Source organism: Hippoglossus stenolepis, chromosome 9 (assembly GCF_022539355.2).
Source record: "Hippoglossus stenolepis isolate QCI-W04-F060 chromosome 9, HSTE1.2, whole genome shotgun sequence".
NCBI classification, from domain to species: domain Eukaryota; kingdom Metazoa; phylum Chordata; class Actinopteri; order Pleuronectiformes; family Pleuronectidae; genus Hippoglossus; species Hippoglossus stenolepis.
The window spans coordinates 3,136,289-3,148,905 of record NC_061491.1 but is presented as its reverse complement, the minus strand read 5'-3'; the positions used below and the strand labels follow the sequence as shown (position 1 = coordinate 3,148,905).

Here is a 12,617-nt window from a genome sequence, read left to right as displayed (position 1 = left end):
GGCACTACACTGTTGATATTTGTGTAAATTGAGTGACATTCAACCACGAAGGGACTCGAACCCTCAATCTTCGAAGTCTGTCCATTAGGCCAGGGGTCTTCAACGTTTTTCAGGCCAAGGACCCCCAAACTGATGGAGAGATGGAGCAGGGACCCCCTACTATATATATATATATGTGTGCATTGCTGACTGAAAGATAACGTCGTTTGCCTCCATTTATCTGTTCGCTTCAATATGTTGGATTCATGTTAATGTGTATTTAAAGACATTTAAATTCGTGGGTAAAAAATTGGTTGAAAAAATAAAATTTAAATTAAAAAAATATAAAAAAATCTCTAATCAACCAAACATTTCGCGACCCCCCTTCAGTACCTCCGCTGACCCCCTGTTGAAGACCTCTGCATTAGGCCACGTGGTCTTAGATCTCTCATTTAAGGTTTAGCGGAGTGCAATGCATCATTTACAAAAGCTTCTCTGAATTAGAAAACATGGCAGAAAGATTGCTCCATGAAATATATTCTTTCATTTAAGATTTCTTTTCACCATGTGTATGTGTGTCTGTACAAAATATCTCAAAAACGCATGGTGAATCGTTTACCACATCATACTGAACTTCCACTGTTGTTCACCCTGTGCATAATGAACACTGGAAAAATAAATGGAGTTGATCCTGTGTTGGCAATTTCTGTGAAATCAAGCACAAAGTCATACAGTTGTCTTTCGGTAAGTTTAATTCTACATCTGCAGATGGACTCACAGTACAAACACCAGAAGGACATTATAAAATGAGCAACGAACACAGTAGAATTGGAATACTTATAGCTCATAGTCCCCTCCCACAAGGTAAGAAAAGTTACTCATTATCTTCTTTGATGTTTTATTAGGGTGGGGGACATCCTGGCTTCATTTCTAGCTTAGACCCCTGGAGTGACCCCTGGATTGAAATCCCAACACCAGATGTCCGAGACACCATAAGATTTCAGGCTTCCCGAGGCCATAAAATTAAAGTCCCTGGAGTGATAATCATAAACCTAACATTAACTCACAACTGACTTTTTAGATAAACACATGTTTATTAAGTAGGCCCTACCTCAGCCTCTCAGCGACGTCTGATGCATGTCCAGAGTTGGAGAAAAGACCTCACAAAGAGAAGATAGGCTTCTTGAGGGAAAAGGGTGTCGGTTTTGGCTGTTTGTGTATTGGACACATCAGTAAAGAATGCAGAAAACGGACTTCCAGTGCAAAATGTGGTCTCCAACATCCAAATATACTTCACATTCCTTCAAAAGAAAAGAGAAACGACTCTGACCAATCAGAAAGGAAATCTGAGTTAATATTGGACAGCACCCTAGTCTTGACTGGTCTTACTGGGGCTAGTGATCATAACTGTAAACTTCCTATTGTTCCTGTACAAGTTAAGTCAAAGAAGGGCAGCAAGATCCTTACCACCTATGCCTTCTTGGACCAAGGAAGCACAGCAGTATTTTGTACAGAAGCTTTGATGCACAAGCTTGGCCTCACTGGGGCCATGGGCCAAGAGAAAGTTGTGAGCAGCCATATTGTGTCTGGGTTGGAGGTGGCTGGCTTAAAATGTAATCATTTCTTGTTAACTGCCCAAAACATTTACCAAGGAATGCATGCCGGTCCACAGGGAGAATATTACAAGAGAAAAGAATCTGCAAAGATGGCCTCATTTGAAACATGTTTATCTGCCAGAGATGAATCAGAAATTGAGCTACTAATAGTGAAGAATGTTCCCATGGCCTTGGAACCATTGCAAGTCATTCGCAGTTTTAATGGTGGACCCTATGCAATCAGGACAATGCTGGGCTGGACTGTAAATGGACCACTGAAAGGAGAAAGTGGAAATGCAATGGATTGCGTGTTGCCAGAATTATCAGTGAACAGAGTATCAGTTGTTAATTTGGATGAGCTTTGGCAGCAGCAGTTTAAGCCAGATTTTTCTGAAAGCGTTATGGATGAGCAACCTGGAATGTCAAGAAAAGATAATAAGTTCATGGATCTGGTGACAAACTCAGCAATGTTAATAAATGTGAGTGGAGGTGAGGGGGCTGAGATAGCACCTTCACCTGGCCCACAGAGGATCAATCAGCACAGGTGAGAGCTGTTAGCTGATTGATCCTCATGCTTAAAAGGCAGCGTCTGAGCTGCCTCAGGGTGGTAGAACACTCAGGAACTCAGACACACAGGACACTGGCAGACTCACTAAGAGACCAGGAAGGACTGAGCTGTAAAGCTAGTCGCTTTAAGTTTATTTATGTTTGTTCAAGTGTGTGTCTGGACTTAATAAACGATGCTAAAACCCGAATGTTTGTCTCTGGATGCTGTGGTGAGAGCCCCATGGCATGGTCAACTGCCACAATGGACATTATCAAATCCGACTGCCATTGAGAAACAAGGAACTCAATATGCCAAATAACAGGACATTTGTCGAACAGCGTGCTTTGCACCTGAAGAGGAGACTTTGGAAGGATCCATCATTGCATGCAGACTACAGTGCCTTTGATGAATGACCTTTGTGTCAAAGGTTATGCTTAAAGGGTGCCAGAGGAGGAATTGGAATGAACTGATGGCAAGGTCTGGTACATCCCGCACCACATCGCACGACATCCCGCACCACAGTGTTTACCATCCCACTAAAAGGAAGACCATGGTTGTTTTTGACTGTGGGGCAAGCTTCCAAGGAATCTCTCTTAATGCTCAACTCCTACAGGGACCAGACCTGTCATAGTTGATTTAAGCACCTTTTTACCTGTGTAGGAAGGAAAGAGGGTGACCGGGGGCACTGTACTTTATGTTGACCGCTAAACTTCGTTATGCAACCTGCTATTTTGCGTTTGATCGATTTAATCTACGAGTTTGTGCATGGACAATCAGGTAGACATTCTTTTTTCTTTAATAAAAGTTTAAACACATTTTTACGGATTGCAGTGATTTTTGGATCAGCGCGTCATTCAATTTAGTAGGCCCTACCTCAGCCTCTCAGCGATGTTTGTTTTCACGAAGTCGCTGACTATTTACATGGCCGGTTAGCTCAGATGGTCAGAGCATGGTGCTAATAACGCCAAGGTCATGGGTTCAAGCCCCATACTGGTCAGTTGTTTGTAAGAGATGCAATGCAATCATTTACAAAAGCTTCTCTGAATTATAGAAGATGGCAGAAATATTACTCACTTAATGAAATATCCAGCATGAACTGAGTTCTAACTGCACCAGTGTGTTTGTTCACTCACTATTATTGCCAGTATCCCACCCAAGTTGCGAACAATGAGATGCTAGTTTCAACCACAAAGGGTCAGGTACTCAGTGTACTCTGAGTGTACTCAGATTGTTTTGTTCTTAGTCAAATGTTGGTCTTGTTTTTTTCAGCATGTGTATGAAGTAACTCAAGACAGCATAGACACACATTTTTACTAGCTTGCTGGGAATATGTCCTCAATCTGGGATTGAGGACATGACCAGTAGAGGTAGAGATTCATCGTTTGGTCGTTGAGGCAGAATAATTAGTTAGGAGTTGACAACATGTCCATTATAATTTTAGCTTTGAAATATAGTGATTGAAATTTACTTGACATTTTGACTGTTAATTACATCAGCCAATTTCAGCTGATCTTTAGCATCATAGCCCAAAGGCTGATAAGCCATCTGGTAAAAAACAAGCTGGTGGATACATTGGTCCAAAAAGCTAGAATTCCAGGGTTCTCTGGAACGTTTAGAACACACTAGCATGATCTGGCACCAAATCCTATCAGCCAAGTGTGAGAAGCGAGATCTACATATCATCTTCCTTGATCTTGCGAATGTATTTGGGTCAGTACCACATAATGTCCTCTGTGCTGCTGTCGACTTCTTCAAAGTACTAGAGCCTATCACAAAACACAATCAAAAATGCTAACAATGTACTCCATATACAAAATATGTATAGTAGATATTATTTACGATATTTAAAAAGCTAACTGTGAGACTGATAAAAAGGTTGAAGAAAGAGAAAACACTGTGTGGAGATCAAGTTGGACGCGAGAGTAACAGTCTGGCGTCAACAGGAATTGAACAGACGGGCAGTGCGAAAAATGGAAGTACATCACATTACATTGTGCAAGTAAGGAATTTAACCATGAACATGATTGCTCAGGCTGCAAAATCATACCAGGCTGCAACTTCTTATCAAAGGATAACTCACAGCTTTGATTCTCTCCTTCATAGAGATTGAATGTTCTTTGATCTTGCCTAAGATCGACACCCTGTGATTCAGTCTCTTTTGCTGCATTGTTTCTCAGAGTGGAAGTTAATAAAACTCTCAAAAGACAAACTTTATTTTTCAGGTTTGCACCACAACGCAAATGCTGAATTCCTGATTTTTCCATTCAACTCAGCCACATTTTGTGAAATAGGATTACCAGGGGCGAGAGCCTTCAAGCTGAATGGACAGTTAATATGAACTAAAGCTGTTGGCAAGATCACTTGATTCATTTCAAATTAGAAAATCTAAGACAAAATATGTATCATGCCCAAAGGAAAGGAAGCTAAAGGGTTTAAGGTCACCCTCAAGATAGCCAAAAAGGCGATACGGATGACACCAGATGGACATCGCAGATTGACCCTTAGCAACATGGGTATAACCATCTTCCCAAAGTGTCTCCTCAAGCTCACCAATTTCGATGAGTTGGACCTCAGCCGCAACCTGATTAGGAAACTCCCAGACAGCTTTGGGAATTTCTCATCACTTAGATGGCTTGATTTGCACAGCAACAAACTGGAGTCTGTGCCAGAGTCAATCGGTAACCTGGTGGTGCTTAGCCACCTCAACCTCTCTAACAATTTCCTAACCTCGGCAGGTTTACCCTCCACTCTGGGTTCTCTTATCAGTCTGAAGTGTCTCAATCTGGGGATGAACAAGCTGGACAACCTACCTCCCACTATGTTGGCTCTGGACAGTCTCCAAGAGTTTTGCCTGTTTGATAACCTCTTCATCAACCTACCAGACTTTCTGCATGTCCTAAAAAACCTCACCAAATTAAACATGAAACGAAATCCTCTATCGTATGTTCAGGAGGATGGTGAGGAGCTGCTACAGAAGAAATCTAAACCAGAGGAGGAAATGTACCTGGTATGTGAGAAGAGCCTGTGTAGGCCATGCTTTAAAAGATGCAAAGAACAAAGGGAAAGGCTTACAGGAGGAGAAGTAAGTAATATGATTGAGGAGAAAAGGATAAGGACTTATGCAGGACTGATGGTGCCAAACTCAGTAGCTGCACTCAATCAGGATGTGTGGAGAATCAGATAGGTGGAGCAAGAGACAATAAAGAACCCAAAGAGCTGTTGGAATTAACAATCTGAACAAATGGAACAGGTGTCATTTTAGGTGGCCACAAAATTTACAATTATGTGTCCATAATATTTCACTATATGTCACACAACAATTTTTTACTACTTTCCATTTGAGTAGATGAAATAAAAAAGAGGTGATTGTGTTACATCCTGAAAATGGAGATAAAGAATCACTAGAGTGATGTGAGTGTTATTTCCTCAGTAAGAACCTTACTGAAATGAATTTGTACAAAATAAACAATTACATAAGAAGAGATCCACAGAGTGCATACCTTATTTACACTAAAACAGTATTCAAAGTATTACCTGAGATATTTCTCACTGTCTCCGATACTATCAAGTACAAAATAGCTTAATCTCAGTGTCAGCAAAAAACTCAGCTCTAACATTCTCAAAATGCAAGAACATTCTCTAGAAACTTGTGACAAAATCATACCGACATGTTAATTCCATTCAAAATCCACAATATATCTGAAAATGTGGATAAAGAATCACGAGAGTGATGTGATGTTGTTTCCTCAGTAAGAACTTTACTGTAATGAGGAAAAGACCAGGGTTACCCCTAGGTCAGTGGAGACCAAAGCAATCGATCTCAGACCCCACATCAAGACTACTATGTAGATCACAGTTTAACGCTATTATAGCTTAAAGGGATAGCTCACAGAAAAATAAAAAAATTCACTCATCTACTCACCAATATGACGATGAAAGGGTGGGTGAGGTGTTTAAGTCCACAAAACACTTCTGGCGTCTCAGGGGTAAACAATGTTGCAGCCGAATCCAATAAAATGTAAGTAACTGGTGACTCCTTCTTCAAACGTAATAAAACAACAGAAAATGTGAAAACAGAACGAGGTGTAAATTATGCCGTTTCGAGTCGAAGATGAATGTCGGGGCTTGCGGACACTTGAATGACACCACACGAGCAGAATGGAGGCATGTACTTTTTTTTTTTCCTGTTGCTTTATTACATGTAAAGAAGAGTTCGCCTTCGCTAAGACACTGCTTACCCCTGAAACTCCTAAGTGTTTTGTGGACTCAAACACTTCGCCCAGCCCTCGGTGGTTGCATGGTTTTCATGAAAACCATGCATGTTGCTCCGAAGTCTCTCATGATGTATCCCTGAAACCTGTTCCATTAACCATCTGGAGAAACAAGGAACACTGGTAGCTTTCCATTCGCTGAGTTGTATTCTCTTTGCAACTAGCATACCAAACATAAGGGTCTGCTGTACAGTTTGTGGCAGTGCAAGAGAACCTACATAACAGCCAAACAGGGCAACCAGTGCGTCAGGTTCAATTTGCAGATTTACATCTGTCACATACATCAGATACATTAGGTTACATTATATACATTTTTTCTTTGGAATAATGTAATCTGTGCATTACTTTAAATTGAATCAACTGCAACCTGGCATTAATTGAGCCCATATAGTTCCTCTCCATCCCCTCTCTCCACATCTTGTCGGTCAACTCTACACCTAGATTTGCCTCCCAGGCAGATTTTATATATTCTGATGATACAACAGACTCATTAGAAAATAGTGTCACAAATTTTTAAACAAGATGTTTAGAATTAGGATGTTGTTTCATTAAAACATAAAAAGGATGTTCCTTTGCTGGGTTTTCAAAGTTTTTTATATTATTTTTAACAAAATGTCTAACTTGTAAGTAACGGAAAAAGTGAGCTTGAGGTAGGGAGAAGGTTTCTTTCAGCTCCATATAGGATGCAAAATGATTATTTATGTACAAGTCTGCAATAGTAGTCAGTTCTTTATCCTTCCATTAAATAAACGCCTGATCAGATCTAGATGGAATAAAATTATGGTTAAAACAAATAGGAGAATGTAACGGAAATGTTTCACTGTTTTAATCTTTTTTTAAATTTTAAGTGAATTGTTTATTACAAAATTGTCCTTCAATAGATGCATTGAATAATCCTTAGTAGAAAACAGAAGAGCTGACAGAGAGCTGTTTCTTGCAGCGTTCGATTCCAATTGCAACCACCTTAACATTTAATTAGCGAGAGGAGTGGAGGAAGGGATAATGGGGGGTCCGATAGAATTAATTAATTTCCCCAATATCAGTATGCCGCCTTATACTAATGGCCAGAGGCTCGAGTGCTAAGTTAAACAGCAGAGGACTGGCACAGCAGCCCTGCCTTGTCCCACGCTTCAGGTTAAAAGGTAATGACCTGTTCCCATTAGTGAGAATGGCAGATGTAGGACAAGCATAAAGCTTCTTGATGAGTGATAGAAAAAATTCACCAAATCCATAATGTCTCAATGTGGCGTGCATATATCTCCTTTCAATTTGATCAAACACCCTTTCTGCATCTAACGAGATAACTACATAATAATAATCTTCGGGTATTAAGAAAAGAGAATCTGCCCGATACAAAGCCTGTTTGATCAGGATGTATTAATGAGGATATATGCCTGCCCAGCCTAGTGGCCAGCATTTTTGCTACCAATTTCTGATCATAATTTAATAGACTGAGGGGTCTATATGCCAGCGGATCTGAATCGTCCCTCCCTTTCTTAAGTATTAGACAAATATTTGCCTCATAAAAAGATTGTGGAAATATCTCATTGGCTATTTAATGTTTAATCATTCTAAATAGCAGGGGGGCAATGAAGTCACTGTAGGACCTTAAAATTTCTGCACCGAACCCATCTGGACCTGCAGCCTTACCGCTTGGAAATTATTTTATTGCCTATTTAATTTCACAAACAGTAAGATTTGTATCTAGATCAAGTTTAGCAGAGTCACTTATTTTAGGTTATTCAACAGAATCTAGGAATTTCTCGATATCTTCATCAGATGCATTACAGCTAGAGGTGTATAACTTTGAATATAGCTCTCTAAAGTATTAATTTATATCACGTGGATTAGTTAAAGTTTCACCAGTGGAAGACTTGAGTTTAAGAATGGACCTACTTGCCTGTGAACCCCGCAACTGCCTGGCCAAAAATGTACCTGGCTTATCATTCAATTCAAATTGGTTTTGTCTCAGCTTAAGTATTTGCTTATTAACTTGGTCACTCAAAATAATGTTATATTCACTCTTCAATTTCTAATGTAATATAGATCTTTTATGGGCCGAGGAGAATAGTATGCCTTCTCTGCTACAGAGAGCAGCACCTCTATTTCTGCAAGGCGTTTATGCCTTTCCTTCTTTTCGAAGCTTCATGTGAGATAATTTTTCCTCTTACCACAGCCTTAAAAGATTCCCATAAAATAGAATCTGAGACGGCCCCATTATTGTTGGTTAACAAAAAAATCATTCATGGCTGCCTTTAGATAATCGTTAAAATTACCGTCTTGCATCAATAAAAGGACATGGCAAGAGGACTGTGATCGGAGATTAAGATTCCCTGATATCTTATTTGTAATACATTTGAGATCAGCTTAGAGTCGATAATAAAATAATCAAGGTGGGTATATGTTTTATGCACATGTGAGAAAAATGAATATTCTTTATCAGTTGGGTGCTGTATTCTCCATATATCTACTAAGTTAAAGGATTTAATCAAATTATTCACAGTGCCCACTGAATTGATAGAGGGCGCAGGGTGTGTAGAAAGGCGATCGAGATAGGGATCTAGGTAACAATTATAGTCACCGCCTATAATTAAGTTAGTAGAATTCAGATCAGATAATAAATTGAAAACCTTCAGAAAAAAGTCAGGGTCATCAATATTAGGACCATAAATATTAAGACAAGTGATAGGAATATTATTGATGCTTCCTGAGACGATCACATATCTACCATTAGGGTCGGTATTTAGGTGAGATAATTGAAATGGAACAGATTTCTGAAACCAAATAGCGACCCCCCCCAGCCTTGGAGGAAAATGTAGATGATAAACCTTTGAAAACCAATTTGACCTGAGTCTACTTTGATCAGAACGTTTAATATGCGTTTCTTGTGAAAATGGTGTCAGAAGTAGGCATATTTCTAAGCCTTCCTGCCATTATATACATAAATGCCACCAAATATAACACAAACAGTAGGCTTTTCACATTTAAATAATATTTGAAACCTTCCCCAGTCTGGCACATAAAACATACCCCATTCCCACCCTAACCCACCTTTAGGCCAAACAGGTTGGCCCATCTTCTTAGGGAAACAGCAAGGCAGCAATATGAATTCACCCACGTTCAAAACCAATGTGGTAACCAATATTTAAGCCTTCTTTTGCTCAGTTTTAAAATGAAAGACTTGTATTTAATCACCCTATCAAATACAAATGAATAACAAGTAAACAAAACAGTATCTCAGACTATTACAGATACCAACCGATTAGTCCATCTTGCAGCTCACTTTTGTTCGATTTACCAGCACATGAGTTTGTAGCACCAGCTGGAGGGTAAAGCATTGGCAAAATGCTCTGCATCCTCCGCTGAAGTAAACGTTGTAGTCTTTCCATTATGCTCAACGCGCAGCTTGGCAGGGAAGCGGAGAGTAGTTTTCACATTAGCCGCGCGAAGTGTCTTGATGACTTTACCAAAGGCTTGTCGCTGATTGATCACCTCTGATGTATAATCCGGAAACGATGTGCACCCTAGCACAATCCTAATACAAGGGTGATGTCTCCTGACTTAATCGCAATATCAGCTCCCTGTCCTGGTCGTGGTGTATTTTTGCAATAATTGTCCGTGGTCGTTCTCCCTCTGACGGGGTTTCGGAATACGATGGGCTCTGTCCACTTCGACCACCCTGGAGAATGCAGTCTGGCCGAAAAGTTTTATGATCAGTTCAGACACAAAGGCCTTAGGATGTCACTTCTCCGCACCTTCTGCGACTCCCACAAACTTCAAATTCAACTGTCTGGAATGGCCCTCTAAATCGTTCACCTTCCAGCGGAGAACACTGTTTGTAGCCTGTAGCTCCTGGCAGGCCCTCTCTATGGTTTCCAGGTGGGTCTTCGGCCCCATCCAAACCCAGAAGGGAGCTCAAAATATGTCAGTCACACAGATACGAATAAACTCCAACCGTAGGGTGATTATATATATCAATTCATATTATTGTGAGCAGAGGCTGCCACACACACAGTTACTCCATACATCACCATTTTAGCATTTTAACCATCTTTCAACATGTGATGAATTTTAACCCTTTCATAACTTTATGGTTTTAGCAAATCCTCATTATGTTATTTTTACTACAAAAGTTCATATTATTTTGGGAATGCTAAAATTAATTTGTTGCTAGTAAACTGAATATAAGTCCTGTGGAGACACATAACCACAAACTTGTTGTCAGAAGTGGGATCGCTCGAGTGAGGCTTTCTGGACTCTGGCTTCGCAGGTCATGTGCACGTCCTGAATAAAATTCTTCAGCCACATCCTCCCCACAAAACTACTGGTTGAGACAGAGGACCTGAGATCCGGGGCAGACTCACACGCCACTGCGATTGACAGGATTTATTTGGGAGAATCTGAAAATCGTATTACTACAAAAAAAAGGGTCTTAATTTTGTTGATTATTCTTTGGAATAATTAATATCAGGAGTAAGAGGTTGTGTTGCGCTACAATTGGGTGTACTCTTAATTTAGTCTTTTAACCAAGGTTTAAATAGAAAACATGGAGGGTAACCTTATAGAGGTTACCTTAATCAAAGTTTAGAAATTAACCTTGCTAGGTTAAATGAAGTGAAGGTAATGCGCTGAGTTGTGTGTGCAAAGAAACAAAAAATACACGTCCTCTGATCTCCGAAGAAAGACGAGAGAGAAAGAGCTCACAAAAAATGTCTACTTTTAACTACAATAGGTCATATTTTTGGGGGAATACTAAAATTAATTACTTTCTGGTAAACTGAATAGAAGTCCTGTGGAGATTCATTGAAGACCTAATTCTTCCATACATTTTTTTCTTTTCATTTCATTTTGTTTTCACTGTGGGTGCAAGTGCCAGTGAACATTGTCACGAACTAGCTCACGGTTAAGACATACAATAGGAGGGAGAACACACCAATGGTGGTAAATCAAACAAGTGAGGGTTTATTAAAGCAAACTATTTACAAAAAGAAACCAAGATGCTAATAAGTCAGTAAAATTCAGTAATGTACTGAAGTGCATGGATGAGTGGAACACAAAACCCAAGACCACATGTAGGAGCTGAGAGAGAGACTGAGCCAGCCAGTTAAATAGGCTCGAGACCAGCCGCCCAGGTGAACCTCATTCTCCCCTCTGCTGCCACTTCCTGAAAGGGAAAGCGCACAACCAAGACAAACAGAATAGAAGCAGGGGGGGTCATCACAACATCAACAGGACGAAGATGTTGTCAGAAGTCCAAACATCTTATACATGAGCACAAATTATGGTGACAAATCTGTTGTTGGATTACAGAATGTGGATTTACATCGATCGGAAGTTTTAGTATAAGGCAATTAACTCAACTAAAGTAGAAGTTAGAGGAGAAAGAAAAAGAGACAAAGGGAAAGAAAGGCAACCTTAAGTTTAATGCAGAATGGAAAGCATTCAGTTTATGGTTAGATGAACCACAAAAAAGGGACAGAAAAACACAGGCAGGGACAGAAAAAAATCACATCTGTATCTCAGTGTGTTAAAATGCAGGAGTCCGACCTTGACTGTGCTCCACCAAGTCGTCCGCGAAGGCAACAACCGGGAATCGACCAAGGTCAAGTACAGACCCAAGCCCAAGCACATGCACATTACCCCAACTACCTTATTGTGATCCGATGCTAAAACATCAAGACCTGGACAAACTTTCAACGTCCTCCAACCCCTGGAAGGTCACGGGTCATGCTTTAATGTATTAGATGTATGTTTGGTCCTCGAAGAAGAAAGTTTTAAAGAAAGACAAAGAATTACACATCTACATAGACAATGTTTCAAGGACAGAGAGGGCTAGGAAGAGGAAGTGGCAGAGGCAGAGGTGGCCTGGGAGGACATCGCCTGCCAAATGTCTGTTTCACTTGTGGTGAGAAAGGGCATTGGGCCAAAGGCCAACAGCCAGAGCAGTGACTGACTTCTAGTGGATGCTCAGGAGGGGGAGGAGCCAACGCATTAGACCATACTGATGCATGATGAGAGACAACCTACACAACAAACTGTTGAAAGCATCACACACATACATACAGACACACACTGATAACGGAAGCAATAGCAACATTAGAGAATAGACAAAAGTTAGAAAACACACCATCTATAGGCACATACATGCATTATTCATCTGCAGCCAATCAAAATATGCCAACACACACACTTCTTGTACATGGCAAACCTGTCACATTCCTTGTA

The 12,617-nt window shown here is 40.3% G+C and overlaps 1 protein-coding gene across 1 annotated transcript; it reads left to right on the top strand.

Annotated features, from left to right (window-relative positions):
• The first annotated feature begins 4,525 nt into the window (after nucleotides 1-4,525).
• LOC118115443 (leucine-rich repeat-containing protein 18-like) lies at nucleotides 4,526-5,323 on the top strand. The gene has a single exon (XM_035166588.1). The coding sequence runs from the start codon at nucleotides 4,526-4,528 to the stop codon at nucleotides 5,303-5,305; it is 780 nt and encodes a 259-aa protein (XP_035022479.1). The 3' UTR covers nucleotides 5,306-5,323.
• The last annotated feature ends 7,294 nt before the right edge of the window (nucleotides 5,324-12,617 follow it).

What these genes read in the sequence shown, in the direction of transcription:
- LOC118115443 (XM_035166588.1), top strand. Translation starts at nt 4,526, where the DNA reads ATGCCCAAAGGAAAGGAAGCTAAAGGGTTTAAGGTCACCCTCAAGATA.